This window comes from Candoia aspera, chromosome 4, assembly GCF_035149785.1.
Source record: "Candoia aspera isolate rCanAsp1 chromosome 4, rCanAsp1.hap2, whole genome shotgun sequence".
NCBI lineage: Eukaryota > Metazoa > Chordata > Lepidosauria > Squamata > Boidae > Candoia > Candoia aspera.
Genome location: NC_086156.1, coordinates 80,835,464 through 80,852,761, shown reverse-complemented (window position 1 = coordinate 80,852,761; position 17,298 = coordinate 80,835,464). Strand labels below are relative to the sequence as shown.

At 40.6% G+C, this 17,298-nt stretch overlaps 1 protein-coding gene across 1 annotated transcript in view; it reads left to right on the top strand.

Moving 5' to 3' along the window:
- The window catches only part of ARHGAP23 (Rho GTPase activating protein 23), a 169,787-nt gene that overhangs the window by 147,862 nt on the left and 4,627 nt on the right, over positions 1-17,298 (top strand). The window contains exons 18-22 of the mRNA XM_063300754.1: positions 1,278-1,351; positions 2,758-2,847; positions 4,490-4,615; positions 10,331-10,372; positions 12,555-12,648. Of these exons, the coding sequence (XP_063156824.1) occupies positions 1,278-1,351; positions 2,758-2,847; positions 4,490-4,615; positions 10,331-10,372; positions 12,555-12,648 (426 nt within the window). The remainder of the gene's footprint in view (positions 1-1,277; positions 1,352-2,757; positions 2,848-4,489; positions 4,616-10,330; positions 10,373-12,554; positions 12,649-17,298) is intronic.

Here is a 17,298-nt window from a genome sequence, read left to right as displayed (position 1 = left end):
CCTCTCCTGGAATTCTTTATGTAATTCTTTTGCTGCCTGCAAAAAAGTAGAAAAATTCTGTTTTCTTTCACAGGGAGTAAAGAATTTCCAAATAAAAGATCCCCAAGCTGCCCTGGGTTTAGCAAAGAATGAAAAAAGCAAGTTTAATTTCAGGAGGGAAGAACTCAAATCTTTTAGCCAGGCAAGTTGCAAAGTTCTCAGGAAGGCTGCTAGGATTGCCTTCAACTATCTTCAAATTCCTGCAGTTGACTGAAGTTTAGACCCTCCCTTATCTTTCCCCAAACCCAATAATGCTGAAATATTCCCAGTTCATCTCCTGACTCCATGTCTCAAAAGAATCGTCTGCATTCTCTGACCTTTTCAAATCTACTCACTGCAACCTCTAGATGAGTTTTTGTTAAGAAAAGGAGCTGCATGTTCCTTTTGTTCAACTGAACACCATCTAGATGCTTCAGTTGGTAAAAACGGGTTAGACTTTAGTCCGCTGCTCACAGGGCAGCACGTGTTCGTTTCACTGGCTTCCTATTTGCATCGGGTCAGGGATGAATTCAAATGGCTGACTGCAGGTTTTAAAACAGGGTGCACCATGTTTTTTTAGGCTGAGAATAGCATGAGGCCTTTGAAGGTGTACTGGGAGAGTATACTCCATTACTGGATGCAGTCATGGAAGAGAATAGGGTGTGGCAAGAACAAAAACTACATTTAATATAAAGGAATTCAGCTAATACAATTTTTTCACAGGCACCCAAAACCTTGGGAGGTCAGGTAGTGCCTCATGCTTTACATTTCTAAATAACTAAAAAGCAGTTACTTCAAGATAGCTTTTCCTTTCAGATGTGTCAAATTACACAGGTCCCATCACTCACAGCTAACAGAAGATTTGGCAAGATACCCCAAATTTATCTCTTTATCCCATTTTCCTTTTGGAAAGGATTTCAAGTCATATCTTCAGAAATTTGCTTATTTTTTTCCTAAACGGTGCTGTAGTTGTTAACGGCAATGATAAGAGTGAATGTTGTATCCCCCAGATTTACAGACAAGTGTTTTCCTAGTTCTTCTCACAACTTAAATCTAACACAGGAATTAAGTATACCTTAGCAGCTCTAGATACCTTAGAAATACCTTAGCTTCCAGTCCCAAGGCTGAAATTAGATTGTAGAAATGCATTATCTTTCAAGACATATTTTCAATCTCATTCTCAATCTTCCTGTACAACTCAGTTTTTTGTTCTAAGAAGGTACCACAAATCACAAATGTCACTGTTTTTCCTTTTAAAGATAAATACAATGACTTTATTGAAGCCAACCGGATTGAAGATGCTAGCGAAAGAATGAAGACCTTACGCAAACTGGTATGCCCCTGGAAGTCCCTGCTTGCTTTTTCTGTGGTAAAATATATGGGGAAAGGTGCACCTCTCATCTCTGCTTTGGATGGGAAGGCTGCAGCTCAGTGACAGAACACTTGTTTCTTTGTTGGGGTTGGGGAGTATCCAGATGAGACTGGCTAGGACGATTGAGCCTATCCTGTCTGCTTTCTGCACTCCAACAAGAAGCAGTCTTCATGATGAAAAGCAACACTTTTATGCCGAAGATTCAGTCTCTGGCACCTCTAGCTGGCCAGAGATAGACTCCTATTTGGACTCTTTTTGAGCCACTGAAGATTATATTGAGCTTAATATATGTGGACAGCGAGCGCAACTTCTGGCTGACAATGCATCAGCTTCATTGGACACAACTAGACCATGGAAGACTTGCTCTGAATCCTGATGTTGCCTTACACTGTGCAACCCTAAGGAAGGCACTGTAGAGAACGACCCAGATCATTCAGTTGTGTTGTTTTGTGTAAGATACTTAACCTTGAACCTCCTAGAGAGAAAAGACAGGTCAACATACAAATCAGTATCCTGTAGCAGAGGGCATTGTGGGCTTATAACATGCTCCCTTGTTGCAGATCTATAACCTGGTTCTCATATTGTGTGCGGCAGTAGCGGGCACGATCCCCCCTCCCTCCTCTCCTCTTTTCCCCTTTGTCCCCATATCCTCACTGTGCCGTTGCTGCTGGCCTGGCAGTTCCTTTTCCTGTCTTTGGGAAACTCTGTACTTTATTCTCTTAAGAACTTGAGAACATGAAGCATTCTTCATTCAGTTTGAAAACCATATTGGTAACTAATTTAAAACAAGCCTGGGATGGGAATGTCACACCATATTAATGCAAGAAATAGTGGGCAAGAAAAGGCAAGAAAAACTTATTTTTCCTAAAGAACGGATAACATGTAACCCTTAGGAAAGGTTTCCCAACCTTATAGTGAAAGGCACATGAAGATAAGTATTATTGGCATGCTTTAAAAGTTCTTGTGAGAGTAAACATAGAGTGTGGAAGAATACTGGAACTCTAGAGCTGACATATTCCTATAATACCACTACTTTTGTGGAACAGTTTATGTGTCAATTATTTAAAAAGCAAATTTATGGAATAATCTTACAAAAACTAAAATACAGAAGGAGAAATTGGAAGAGAACCCTGCAGCATTCATGAAAGCAGGCATACAAATCAATACTCCGGACTGTTGTGTGTTGTTTTTTTGGTATACAGCAATCTGGACTGAGCGAGCAGTGAAAGCCCAGGAAATTAAATTCCAAAAAAGTTTTGGAATCTTTATACAAAGAAGCATTTATTAATAATAACCAGGAATCTCTCTCTGCTTTCTGTTTCTTCTGACTTTTTTTTTTTTTGGTATTTCTTCCATCTCTGACTCAGATCCGTGATTTGCCAAGCCATTATTATGAGACCCTCAAGTTTCTGGTGGAACACCTCAAGACAATTGCAGATCATTCTGAGAAGAATAAGGTAATGTTTGCTCATTATACCTGCCTTCCTTTCCCCACCAAGTGACATGTGTACAATATGAACATTCAACTTCTTCATGGAAAGGAGCGTTAAGAGAGTACATGATCTAGGAAGTGGAATGTTGAGTTTGACTGGAATGCAGCTCTTCAAATATCACTAAGATTTTACCTGGGAACTCATCAGCTTTATCTTTCAATACACCCTTCACCAACCTGGTTCTCTCCCAGTGTGTTAGACTAAAGCTCTCAGGATTCCCAGCCATCAAAGCCATAATGACTGGGGATGATAGGCATAGCAGCCAACATATCTGGAGCTCACCAGTGAAGAAAGCTGTGCTAATTCTATATCCAGTACTCCTGCAACATATTCCCAGAAGAAAGGAAGGCTATGGGATTTGTGGTTGGGAAAAGCAAAGAGACCTCTTGCTTTGTAATAGCACTGTGACATCGTACCTGCCTGGTGCAAATATAACTTGTTTGAATTCACTTACTCTATCTTATTTTAAAAAATGTAATCATGTCCTTCCATGTCCAAAGGGCCATCAGAAAAAAAAAATCCCAGTAAATTACATCAGGGAGAAACAAATTTCCCCCTCTCCCCCATCAGGGGAGCACAACTATTCAGTGAAGGAGATGAGTAAGAACCAACACTGTCTTTCCTTCTCTGCTAGTTCTTGTACATTATGAGCTTTCCAAAATGGAATGTCAAGGATCATCTCTTGAATAGCCATTACAGTGGATGGGAACCTTCTCCCAACAATTTAACACAGAAAGGTTTTTGCTTCAGTAGGCAAGAATGAAGAGTTTTGTCCTTCCTTCCTTCCTTCCTTCCTTCCTTCCTTCCTTCCTTCCTTCCTTCCTTCCTTCCTTCCTTCCTTCCTTCCTTCCTTCCTTCCTTCCTTCCTTCCTTCCTTCCTTCCTTCCTTCCTTGATTGCTATCATAATTCAGTTAGCCTCCAGAATAATATAATTCCAAAGACGCTTTTAAACATCTCGACATCAATGATTTAGCATGTAACTTTGGCCAATAAATGAATCCCATATATAATTTAAAACAATTATTTCTTAGAACTCTTCCTTTTTGAATCTCGATGTCATGGGTCTAAACAAAATCTTTGCTGTTATACTTCAATGAACTCCCATACAATGTTGTAGAATTGGTTTCTTGAATGATTCTGTCCCTCTATAAAACACAATTTAATTTCTAAACTTCCAATCTGCTTCCTTTCCTTACAGAACTCTACAAAGAGATATCTGTAGTGAAAGGGCTGTATAAATAACAGACTTTCTAATACCCCCACGTGATAGGAGGAGGTGGAAATGCATGTGCTAATTGCAACATCCCTTCCTGCAACAAGAACCTTGCTCTGCTTGTTCAATGCAGGAAGGGATGTTGAACTTAGAATTCAGAAACTTGGCCTTCCTGAGTTTAAAACTGCCAGGTAGGCTCCCTGCCATGCTTGAAGCAATTCTCTGTGGATGAGGTGCATGAAGAAAATTAATATTTTCATAGGGCTTTCTTAGGACCCAAAGCAGAGAAGCTAATCTGCCATAGATGCTTAGATAAGGTGTATAAATTCACTCCAGCCTTGCTGGCCACTGTTCAACTTATAAAAACAAAAGTGCAATGGATTGTATTGCAGATGGAGCCACGGAATCTTGCCTTGGTATTCGGTCCCACTCTTGTTCGAACATCGGAGGATAACATGACTGACATGGTGACACATATGCCTGATCGCTATAAAATTGTGGAGACCCTCATACAGCACGTAAGGAGCAAGGAGGGTTTGGATCTAGAGGACAGCTAAGAGGAGTCTGATCCTATGTATCAGTAATTATGCAGATGAGTTATTTTTAAAATTGCCTTCAGAGATCCTTGCTTGGTGTCCTCTTCAAGTGTAGTGAAGCAGACAAGGTTATTTTAGTAATGGCAGACAAAGTGTAAGACCCCCACATTTGGGTCCTGACACAGTGTGCTTTGCCACCAGATGAAAAAGCATTCTTTTTCAGTCCCTTATTTTTAAAAAACTGGCGTAATTTTGGATTTTTGTTTACTTTTTGTTTCATTATGTTTTACTTTATTTTTGCATTGTGTTTTTGTTGCTGCTGTTGTGTTTTGGTTTTGTCTTTGTTTTTGGGATGAGAACCCTGGCCATTGGGCAATATATAAATGTAGTTAACATCTAAAATGAAAGTGAACATATATTGTGTTGATAGTTTAAACTCTGGGTTTTTTTAAACAAAGAAATGCACAAGTATATTAAATACAATTCTGAAAGAAGATGCATTATTTCAATTTTGGGGATTTATTTTGCTTGTTTTTGCAATAGTTCCTATTTCTCTCTATTTCTATACAAAGCTTTTCCAGTAAGGCCAAAATACCCCCAAGACAGGTCTGGTTGAGTTGACTGAGGCACAGTTTTGTTTGATCCTGTGACTCCTGAGAAAGTAGACAGGATCCTTGGGACTATTAACCTGGCCACCCATTTATTAGATCCATGTCCCTTCTGGTTGGTTAAAGTCTCCCAGGAGATGACATGTGGTCAAATCTACAGTACATGGTAGTGAATTCATCCTTAAGTGAGGGGGTGGTTCCTCCTGCCTTGAAGGAGGCAGTGGTGTGCCCCTCCCCAAGAAGCCATTGCTGGGCACAATGATGCTGGACAATTTTTGCCTAGTCTCCAACCTTCCCTTTTTGGGGAAGGCTGTTGAGAAGTGGGTCAGGATGAAGCTTCAGAGAACCTGGGAAGAAGCAGATTATCTGCACCTGTTTTATTCAGGTTTCAGGCTGGGACATAGTGCAGAAGCATCATTGCTCACACTTGTTGATGACCTCTGGCAGAACCAGGATGGAGGTGGTACAACTGTCTTGGTTCTCTTGATCTCTTAGCAGCTTTCAATATCATTGATCATGGTATTCTTCTGGGCTGACTATGGTGCTTGGGAGGCACTGTGTTGCAGTGGTTCTCCTCCTTTCTCTGTGGCTGGTTCCAGTTGGTGTTGATGGGGAGAAAGGTCGAACCTGAAGCTTCTGGTTTGTGGGGTGCCTAAAGGCTCAGTGCTCTTATTCCTCCTGTTTAACATCTATATGAGGCTGTTAGTTGAAGTCAACTGTTGACACAGGGTATATATGTGTATATCCTGACCCCTGATTGACCAAGTGATACTGTAAGGTCTTGTCCCAATGCCTGGAGACTGTTGGATGGGGAGGAACAGGCTTTAGCTCAACTGTGACAAGACTAAATGGTTATCGGTTCATAGGTCTTTCAGTGTCAGAGATTTTCCATTTTTAGTTCTGAATAGGGTTGCACTTCCCCTAAAAGAACTGGTGTGCAGTTGGGGGTTCCTTCTTAACTCACACATCCTGCTTAAATAGCAGGTAGCAACTGTGGCCAGGAAGGCCTTTGCATAGATTCATCTGGTGTGCAAATTTTGCTCTTTCCTGGGCTGAGAGTCTCTTGTTGTGGTCATTCATATCTTAGTCATGTCGTATGTGGACTATTGCAATGCTCTGTACATGAGGCTATCCTTGAAGACACTCAGAAGCTGCAGCTGATCCGGAATGCAGTGGTACAAGCAGTTATGGGCACACTTCTGCATGCCTGTGTAACTCCCCTGCTGCGTGAGCTTCCAGGTGCAATTCAAGGTGCTGGTTATCACTTACAAAGCCCTTCACAGTATAGAGCCTAGTTAAATGAGGGACTGCCTCTCTCCCATCATTTCTGTCCATTATCCTATCAGATCCAACAGAGTAGGCATGCTTTGAGTCCCATCCATTAAACAATGCCATCTGAAGGGATTCAGGAAGCAAAGCATGCCTTCTCTGTTGCGGTGCCTACCCTGTGGAACAGCAATCTTTGGACTTAAGAACTGCAATCCTACAATCCTTTAAAGGAGCCTTGAAAACCTGGCTTTTTCCCCGGGTTCTGGGATATGTTGGGGTGTCTCTTCCCAGGTTGCATCATGTTGGTTTGTTATTATGTATGTTAGTTCCCCCTGTTAAATTCATTTCCTGTTTTGTTTTGGTTTCAGGTACTGTGGTGTTTTTCATTTGTCTGCTGCTCAGAGTCAGTTTTGAGTTGGGTGGTCTTAGAAATAAAATCAGATAATAAAAATAATTAAATGATATTGATCTCCTTATTATTTAGTTTTAATCATTTCTGTAATACTGCTCAAAATTATAATGCCCCCTAAACTTCATGAGTAATCAGCTTTTTTTTTTTTTTCGTATGGAATAGCAGTTTGGTGTTTATGCTGCTTTTTTCTTGCTCAGAAATCCTTGTGAGGTCCAGAGGCGAGATGTGTAGACTATTTAGCAGTGACAAGTCATGTTGCCCAGGGTGTACTATGAGGAGGCTAGTCTACATTGCACCAAGTTGGGCTGAGAGAGAGTGCCTGGCCCAAGGTCACCCAGCCGGCTTTCATGCCTAAGGCGGGACTAGAACTCTCAGGCTCCTGGTTTCTAACCCAGAACCTTAACCACTAGACCAAACTGGCTCTCAGTAAACAGCTGCCAGAGAGAGAGAGAGAGAGAGAGACAGGGAGGGAGGGGGAGAGAGAGAACTTTCTTGCATTAATATTGACTAGAAAGGACTTAATACTGTTAGTCAAAAATTAACCTCAGTAATAGCTTTCCCCAGCCTGGGCACCATCCAGATATATTGACATAGGTCCCAGATTTTTTAGCAGTGGCCATGTTGGCTGGGAATTCTGGGACTTGGGAAGTATACATCTGGAAGGTTCTCAATCTGGGGAAGATTGCTGTATAGAAGGGATGAGAAATGTGTGATCCACTAGATATTACTGAATGACAACTACCAGCAGCCTGCCTGGCATGGCCAAAGGGATGCTGGGATTTGTAATTCAGGAAGATCTCATTTGCCAATAAGGATTCCAAAGCCATGTGGCTGGAAGGGGTTGAAGTTGCTTTGGTAAGGGGCTTTGTTGTTGCAGATTTGAGTTCTTATTGTACATGGTGGTACCATGAGTGTGCTATTGTCCATGTGTTTTTCCATAGTCTCAGAGTATAGCTGTCTCTCAGCAATAGCTATTTCCTCAGCAATATTTGAGGTCCTCATATCTATGATGTTGGTAATAATCTCTCCAAAAGTGCTAAGGACCAAAAGACCATTCACATGGCGTGTTATTTTCATTTCCATTTTCTTTCTTGTCACTGCCTAGGTCACCAGAGTATATTGGGGTTACATCTGTGGGAAAAAAAGTAATTCTTGATTGTTTTTGAGATTTAATGTACACATCAACATCTTCAGTTACTGGACATAACCCCTTTTGTTTGTAACCATCTCTAGTGAGGACCATTGTTTTAGTACCTGGGCATTCCTTCATCAGCAAAGTTTGTAAACAGCTTTCAGTAAGTGCTTGCAGAAACTCTACAAAGAGGGGGCTATTACTTTAAAAGCATAGTTTGAAATTGCAAATTCTGTCTTTATAATATTCCTGGAACACAGTCTAGTTTAGATATCAAACAACCTTCCAATTTCTTTGCGTTCAGTCGTAATCTTCAAACGGAGCGTTAAAGCCCACGCATTTGATATAACCTTCAGGTACACTGATACAGTACTGTAACTAGGTTTATTTCCAGGGGTTTCAGATAAGGCTTTCTATTTCTTTTACTCTGCCTTCCCTCTGAGCAAGCCAAGATAAAGTTTCATAAGTAATTTGCTTCAGAGATTATACTTCAGAAGAGGGTAAATATAATAAAATTTAAGACTTGAAAGGTCAAGTAATCTCAGCTGTCTCATCCTCACTTCTCCCGGAAGTCCTCGTCAGGAAGATCTGGACAGCCATGCTTTCCCCATTGCTGATTTAAAGATATTCAGGGTGGTAATAATATTAAAGAGTCAAAGGAAAAAAGAATATATAAAAGACTTTAGTAGAATATTAGTTCTGCTGATTGGCAGCACCCAGTTCTTTATTTAATAATGTGCAAACTCTTCACCTTGAATTGCAGTGTCCAGTTACAGGATTGATTGCAAATAGTTAAAAGATTTTTATTTTTAGATAATCATTTTTAAAAAATCTTTTGTTTTAGAGTAGTAAAGATGCATGTGCATATTTCAGTAATGTCCTGGCATCTATAGGGCAGAAATAGGAAACTTGTTTCCAATGTCTATGTGATTATGAGGTGCTCCTCATAAATAATATATGGTATTTATATGCAGCCTATTTCCACAGGAAGTTATGTTGGTGTATATCATTCTCTCCTCTTCTTCTCTTTTTATACTTACACACTAATCCTGTTAAATACATTAGAATGAGAGATAGTGATTGGCTCCAAATCACTCAGTGAGCTTCATGGCTGAATGGAGATTTGAACCTGGATCTTGGTCCTAGCCCAGTTCCCATTATAGCCAGAAAGAGGCAATCATGCTCTCCTTTGGCATCTCCTCATCCTTTAGGCATGTACAAATTCTTGCCAAATAGATGACTTTGTAACTTCCTGTGTTCAGAAGTTCAGGGAATGGTTCTGTAGATGGCTTATCCATTTTAAAATGTTCAACTTAATTTCAGTAAGCAGTGAACCTGTGCCAACACGGCAGCTGCTGTTTTGATTGCTTTGTCTGCCATATGAGCATGTAAGCATATGATCATCTCTAAATGAACACAAGCAGAAGACCACAGAGAGTGTCAAAGGCGCTCACCTCAAAATCATTGGAGTATTTGTAAGATGCATCAATTGACACTGTAAGCTTCATATTTCTAATTTAGGCAGTATCATGTATTCACACAGTGATTCAGAGCATATAAATTATGTTGAATTAGCTCTTGAGCATTAAGTCAGTGGGGGAATGAAGCATTGCACAAATCTTGCCACAGATTGAAGAGCAGAAAAAATCTTCATCTTTTATAGGATGAAGTTAAGCATAGTGGCAGAGTTTATTTGAAAGTGCCTTGAATCCCAAGCTAAACATTCCTTTCCTGGGGATTGAATCTTTGGGGGGAAAACAATTATCAATGTTGCAACATAAGATAGCGGGAGAGAGTACCAACTGGCAAATATTTGTGGTGTCACAAATATATTCCATCCCAAATCCTGAAAGCCATTTTGTGGCCAATTTTAAAAAAAAATATTTCTAGCTTCTGAGGATATTTTATCTTAAAAAAATTATAGTAGACAGGCAGCTCTCCCAGGGACATAGCCCTCCCAGGGAGATAGCATTTTGATAGGTAATCCAGGGTTCAATTCATAGACTATATTTCCTTTATGAAAAGTTAAAAGTCAGAAAAAATCTGGTTCACAGGCCAATGTTTGTACAGTAGGTAAAGAACCTGCTGTGATTTCCTTTAAAAGGTTTATCATTGGAGAGACAGATAGATTAGATGATAGAGATAGATAGATAGATAGATAGATAGATAGATAGATAGATAGATAGATATAAAGATAAATAGATGATAGATGTTTGATTTTATTTGGTTGGTTTCAGTACCTTCTTTGATTTCTCCCTTATTTTTTTTTCCCACAGTCAGACTGGTTTTTCAGTGACAGAGAGGAAAAAGGTGAAAAGGTAAGTGACTATGAAGGAGGGGATGCCCAGATTACAGCTGGCTGCTGACTTCTCAGGGTGCAGAGAAATGCCGGATGTTGGTGTCTCTCTTAGACATGACATGTAGGTGCTTTCTTCTGAGCTCTGTGGATTGTTGAGAGTAAATTTGTTAATAAAAGAAGACAGGGCCTGCAGCTACTTTTACACAGAGAGGCAGTAGCCCTTAAGGGCAGTTTTGTCTCTCAAATTGTCTTTTCTCCCCAACTCTCTCTTTTAAAAACACATGCATTCACACAGACACACCCACACACATATATATATTTGTTCCATTATCCTTTCAAGTCAAATAGTCTTTGCAGGGTTTTAAAATACTGTATGTACTTGATGATGAGCCAACCCTCAAATTTTTAACCAAAATACCATTAAAAATGCGCCACCAAAGATAAGCTGACCCTTGAAATTTTCATATGTTTAATTTTCACAATTGGCTTATCTATGGGTGGCACATTTTTCATGGTATTTTGGTTAAAAATTTGAGGGTCGGCTTATCCGCAGGTATATATGGGTACTTTAAAAAAAGTATTACTGAATATACTTGTGGATAAGCCCATCCATGGATAAGCTGAACCCAAGTTTTGGGGTGTATTTTGGGAGCTAAAATTCTCAGCTTATCTGTGAGTATATAGTCTACAGTAATTCAAAAATGTGTGAAACCTATTAGTAACATGCATATACTGTAACAAGTTACTATATTTTTTTGGAAACACATTTTTCTTAAAAAAAACTATCTTCCAGCTGTCTTCAGGCACGGGTGTTTAGTTCTGATACAGTTCGCATAATCTTGATAAGTGAACATGATAAATTACTTTTAGAAGCGTACCTCTCCGCTGCCTCATCCAGCTTTCTTTAGATATTAGGTTCTCCACAGTCAGAAAATGGATTTGGAAATGTATCCCACTGAGAGCTCTTCTTGACGGCTATGTTAATATGCATTCCTCCCTGCCCCAATGGCCAACCAATATTTGACCTCAGTGACAGGGATGACAGTTAAGAGATTTACTGAGGCTGTTTTTACAGCTTTAATGTGGGCAATAACTGGTAGATTCCTCTCCTTCTCAGTGTCACCTTCTGGTGGAAAAAATTGCCACCAGTCGCTGACCTTAATGTGCGTGGTCTTGGGTGACTCTGGGCAGTTGCCTGAGACAGATGATTGAGCCACCTTTCAAGTTGCCTGAGTGACAGATTGCGACCTCAGAAGTTATTTGGGCTGTTGAACTGTCACTTGGGCTGTTTCTGAACACGGGTCTAGCAGTCCTCTGAGGGACTGCTAAACATATGTCCAAAAACACAGCCTGACTAACAGACTGATGGAGCGTTGGTTGAAGCAGGATGGAGCAACGACCCACATCCCTTCTTTGCTCCACCAACCTGTCAGCTGGGCTATTTTGGCATATGAGTTTTTCATTATTAGATTTTTATCTCACCATTTAAAAAAAAAAATTGGTCAACTCGAGGCAACAAACATATCTCCTGTCTCCTATTTACCCTACAACAACAACCCTATGAGGTGCTAAGAGAGAGGGACTGGCCCAAAGTCACCCAGCCGGCTTTCAGACCTAAGGGAGGCCTAGAACTCACAGTTTCCTGGTTTCTAGTCCAGCACCTTAACCACTACACCAAACTAGCTCTCAGTTTAGCAGTTTTCCAGAAGATTGTTAGATTTGTTTCAGAAAAAGCTTTAGAAATAGATCACCAGCATGCTGGAAAAGTTGCAAGGAGCATGGGTGATATTACTTCAGCTGCACCTTGTGGCCCTCCACCATGCCTGTGGCCCCCCACTTGGGCTAAAAGGGGAAACAGACAGAACTCTTGTCAATTTTACCCCAGCTCCCATATATCAGTATTTCCTCAAGGAAATGTTAGTTCTGGTAGCAAGTGGCCATAGCTGACAGCACCCAAAAGTAGGCCATGGAGTATATAAGGGCACTTGGAGTAGGCAAAGTGCCACTATGGCCCTCATGCCAAATTAAGTAAAACAGTAAAAAAATTGACCACACAAACCCCCTTCTTAGCAGAAGCAATCAAAACCTACAGTCACAGAATGAAGAACACAGAACAGACAGAATTGGGCCCTCTTTCCCAGTTTAAATCAACATCCAGTTTAAACCTTGTTTTTCTAAGTACATATGTGTCCATTTCACAGACCCCTGTAGATGAACAAGAGGCCCAATCAATGCCAAATATTGAGTACCTTCTGCCCAACATTGGAAGGACAGCAGCACCAGGGGATGCTTCAGGTAAGCGGACTGAGAGGCTTTGATTGGGGGAGAACTCCTGGGCGTGGAATTCCCCCAGGACAAGAAAGACTCTGATTAGCGTTGCTTAGCTTCTTCTCTGTGTCATGGCGCTTTCCCATAGTTGTCCCGCTCTTTTTCTCCTTTTGAATCAAACACCCAATCCCAACAGTTCCCCATGAATATATGAATGTAAGCTATCTTGTCTGCAGAGAGGTTCCATTAATCTGTGCCAAAGATGTAAAAAGAGACATTCTGGCAGCTTGTGAAAACACTGGACTGGAGAGTGTTCCATGGAGGCAAGAACTAGGACGTGCTTCCTCTGGTGCTTTGCCAGTTGCATTGTTAGCAGCAAAAGGCATGTTCTGCCCGCCCCCCCCGATTTTCTACCTTAATCATGTGATCCTTAGAATTTAGGACATGCATGGCCACCTGATTCTAGTTGACACCTGTGCCAGCAGCGAAGTAGCATTTGTGTTGCTAGAAGAGAAGCCAACATCTTGTACTGCATCTATGGTTGCTAATTCTGATGAGCGTATTACTGATTAACGGTGATGTTTTTTGTCCCTCTACCAGTTATAGCTTCCTTTAACTTTTCTGCTGTCTTTCTTCTCTTTTCTCCCTTTATCTTGTGTCTCCTCCTCCTTCCAACTCCAGCGGATCTGCCGGAGCTCTAGAGCTGGTACAGTGTGGTTGTGCTCTGATGTTCATGCACTAATTCCATTGGGTGATTATGAGAGATGGGGAAAGGCAGAACTTGAGGCGTTGGGTCCTTACTGGATTTTTCATGCTGACTTGAAAGCACACCAGTGGCATCTGCCCTAATGTAAAGATGGGGGTGCGCTTTTGCCTTCCAATTATGTTCCTTCCTGTTTAAAATCAGGAGCATGGGACCTTCTTAAAGTCAACCAGTGGAAATTCCCATTTCAAGCAGCTGGATGTGAAAGTGTGATAATTTGAGATCCTCAGTCTATTTAAAACAAATGCATATTCTTCTAAGTAGTTTTTTTTGGGGGGGGAGGGTATGCAACTTCTTGTTTTACTGAATTTGCCACTATACAGGATTTTTTTTTTTCCTTTGTATCCCTTCTGTATTTTCCCACCACTTTTTAAATAGGTTTGGGCAGAACAGAGAGGTTAATTCTTATCTTTGACAGCACCAGTAACATATAAATATATATTAAACAGCATCCCTAGTGATTGTGTCCTAGAGTTCTTTTACATTTTTAATATTAGATAATTTTCCTTTTTTCCTTTTATATTTTTATCCTTTTCCCTTTTATTACATTATAATAAAAGCATTATAATAAAATGAATAAAGCATAAAAGCACTGAGTAGTGAAGCATTAAAACATATGAAGGTCATTTTTTTAAAACAACTAAGTGTGATTATATTAAGTTTGTTTATGGTTGCATCTTAAGGCTGTAATCTAATGCTCACGAAGGATAAGCTGTCACTGAGTTTATTACCAAACCAGTATATATTAAATTATAAGAAAAATTGAGCATTGTAAAGTAAAATAATCACAATCATAATGTTAAAAGCTCTCAGTAAGGACTGTTTGGCTAAATTCTTATTATTTAATGTCCAGCAAAATGTGCTGAAGAATCATTATTCATACAGCCTACTTGTCTGACTAATGTAATGATAAAGCTGAGATTTGAGTTGTCTCAGTTTGATCAAGAGTCCTGTGTGGCTTGAAAGCCTGCAATATATTTTTCTATCCACAAATATCAAAACTCAAGTAAAGGCTTTTATCCCCAAAGTGTGATGCCACCACCTTCAGAGATGTTACTTCTTTAAGCCCTGGGTGTTGAGTCAGTGTGATTGTTTTGCCTTTTCTCACTCTTGTGATTGCCAGCCACTAATTCCACATGAATGTTGGGGTCAAACCTTGGATGGAGTGGGCTTTGTGGGTGGGGGGACATCCATTAATTTGTCCATTGGTTTCATTGTTGCTGACATTGCTGTGGCAAATATGTGTGTGTACTTGTGTGGGGAGGCTTGGAAAGGTTTGTTCAAACCACCTGCTTGATGCTGCGCTTATTTTATGAGAAGACCAAGGTTAACGTTTACGCCATTTCTCCTGGTTCCTTCAGCTGGGACAGGGACCCTTTTTGTTGGCTAAAGGCCTTTTTTCAAATTGATTTTTGAGAGAACCATTGGGGAAAGGGAATGACAGTAATTAAGTGTCTAATGTCCCTGAAAGGGGAAGGGTAGAGTTTTTAAGTTCTTTTTCTATTTGTAGGGAGGGTGGTTTAGATTTTTTTTTTAAAGAAACTATAAGCTCATTGGATGCTTAACATTCCCGCCTTACTTCTTGCTTTGTGAAAACCATGAGAAACTGTGCCACTGTTACTCAGCAGCTCACTGTCATAGTGCGGTGGTTTGAAGGCTATGAAGAGTAGGCTGATGGCTGCTTACAGCCTACTGATTGCAAGGCTGCTTACTTCTGACCAGTGCTAATGTCACTTTAGTTTGACAGCTTCTCTGCACCCCCACCCCCCACCCCCACCACACTTTGCATTTGTCCCTTGGTTGCTTTCTCTGGTTGTCTGGCTTGGCTTTTGACATGGTTAAACTGAATGTAGTAGACTTTCTGGTATGACTGCATTGGCATTGGGCAGTTGCTACTCCTTCCCAACTTCTGCTAGTAGTTATCTTTAAGAGGGCTCCCTGCAGCAACTTCATTTGCCAGAGGAGGCATTTTCTACAAATTCTCTCTCCTCTCTGCATATGGCTGTATGAGATGCAAGGTATAAACCTGAATTTCCACAATGGCAGCTGTCCCAAAAGACTTAGAGAGCCTTCCCAAAGTATGGATTCTTAAAAGGCTGTTGTAATGCTTGCTGTTCTTCTGATTTGCCTGATCTTTGTGGGTTGTTACTTTGTAAATTTGTGCACATATGTATTACTGTAACTCTCCCCCTCTCTCTCCCTCTCTCTGTGTGTAGCTGTGCAGTGCTGCATTCAAAAGGGGGAGTGTGATTCTAGGTGGCAGAGCGCAGTCCCATTGTTCTTGCTGGGAGTGCCTTAAAGAAAATGTGTTTTTTTCCCCTGGGTTCAGGCAGGATCCCAGGAAAAGACATATTTGATTTAAGGAGGTGCTGGTAGGTATGATTACACACCCATGAATCACCTTTTCCTTTTCAAATCTGGATCACTGCACAGCTGTTTTTTAAATTATTTACTTGTATTTATTTTATTAAATTGAGAAGCTGTAAAGAACAATAAAATAGAGAAAAAGCTATGTGCACGTGCATGCACACACACACACAGAGTTAATACACATTATGTAAATTAATGGAACAGTAACCCACAACGACTGAACTAACTAGAACATATAAGTGTGTGTGTGTGCTTGTAACTAGGCTAACCAATACTACTACTCAATTCTCTGAGTACCAATTTAAAAAAACAGTAAAATGAATATATTATGCAGCATAAAAAGTGGCCAGCAACAGAGAATAAAACTACAATCTCAAATCATTTAAGGCAACACTAAAATTGTGTATGCACACTCACCCACCCAAACCCCCACGCTCTAAAACGCCACATAGATGACAGTGACTGAAGAAGCTCCTCTCCTTATTGGCTTCCTAACACATCTCTCTTGGCAAGGAACCTAGCGGGGAGCCTTCAAGGGTGATCTGACAGTCCAGATAAAAGTCTTAAGTCAGTACCTGGAATTGAGCATTGGCAACACTGAATCTGCTACATCACCAAAGCCCTTCCTTGTATGTCCCTGGGAACTCTGAAACCATTCAAAATCTCACATAAGTATCTCACATCAGAATGCCAGAATCTCATAATATTTCAGTTTTGGGGGGAGTTAGGACAGACTCTATACTGAGCTCCAGATGTTGACTGCAAAGAGACAGCAAAGTATTGCTGTGATGTGAAGAACTTCTAGTTTCAGTTAACAGCCTCATAGTGCCATTGTGAATCACTGAAATTTCTGGACCATTTGCAAAGATAACCTCACATACAACATATTGCAGTAATCCAAAAAGAAGGGTGTCAGTTGAAGTATCCTTAGCTGTTTGAGCATTGTCCCTTGGAACAGTTTCGGAGTTATAACCCAATTTTCACACAATTTCCTTTGGAAGCTATATCAGTTCCTCCTCCCCCCCCTCCTCCTCCTCGGACTTTAAGGAAAGTGGTAGAGATGGGAGATTAGAGCCTGGAATAGTTCAGCTCTTCTTAACACCTCAGTGGGGAATGTGCTACAGCTTCTCTGAACATTTCAAGCTAAGTTTATGATCCATTGAGTCAACTTCTGTCCTGTTTTTGAAAAATCCTGGAAGGCAGCAAAACCAGGAGGCTAGTCAAGCCCATCTAGTGTCTCCACACCACTGGTGGTGCTCTGTGTTTGCTCTTAGTGGGTCAGGAATTATGCAGCTCTGGCATGAGTGTTGCTCCTCTAGGTAGAATGTTAACATTTTTAATTGGGTTAGGTGTGTGTGTGAATGATGTATTCCTGTATGGCTAATTTGGGGCATCACAGTTCCCTGCTATATTGTTTAGGTCCCTACAGGGGGTTGGTAATGATAGCTGGTGATAGGTCTCCTACTGGTACTCATTCTTTGTGCTTTCTACACTAAATTTCATTGTCACTGTTCCATTAATCAATCTTGGCAGCATTGTTGTTA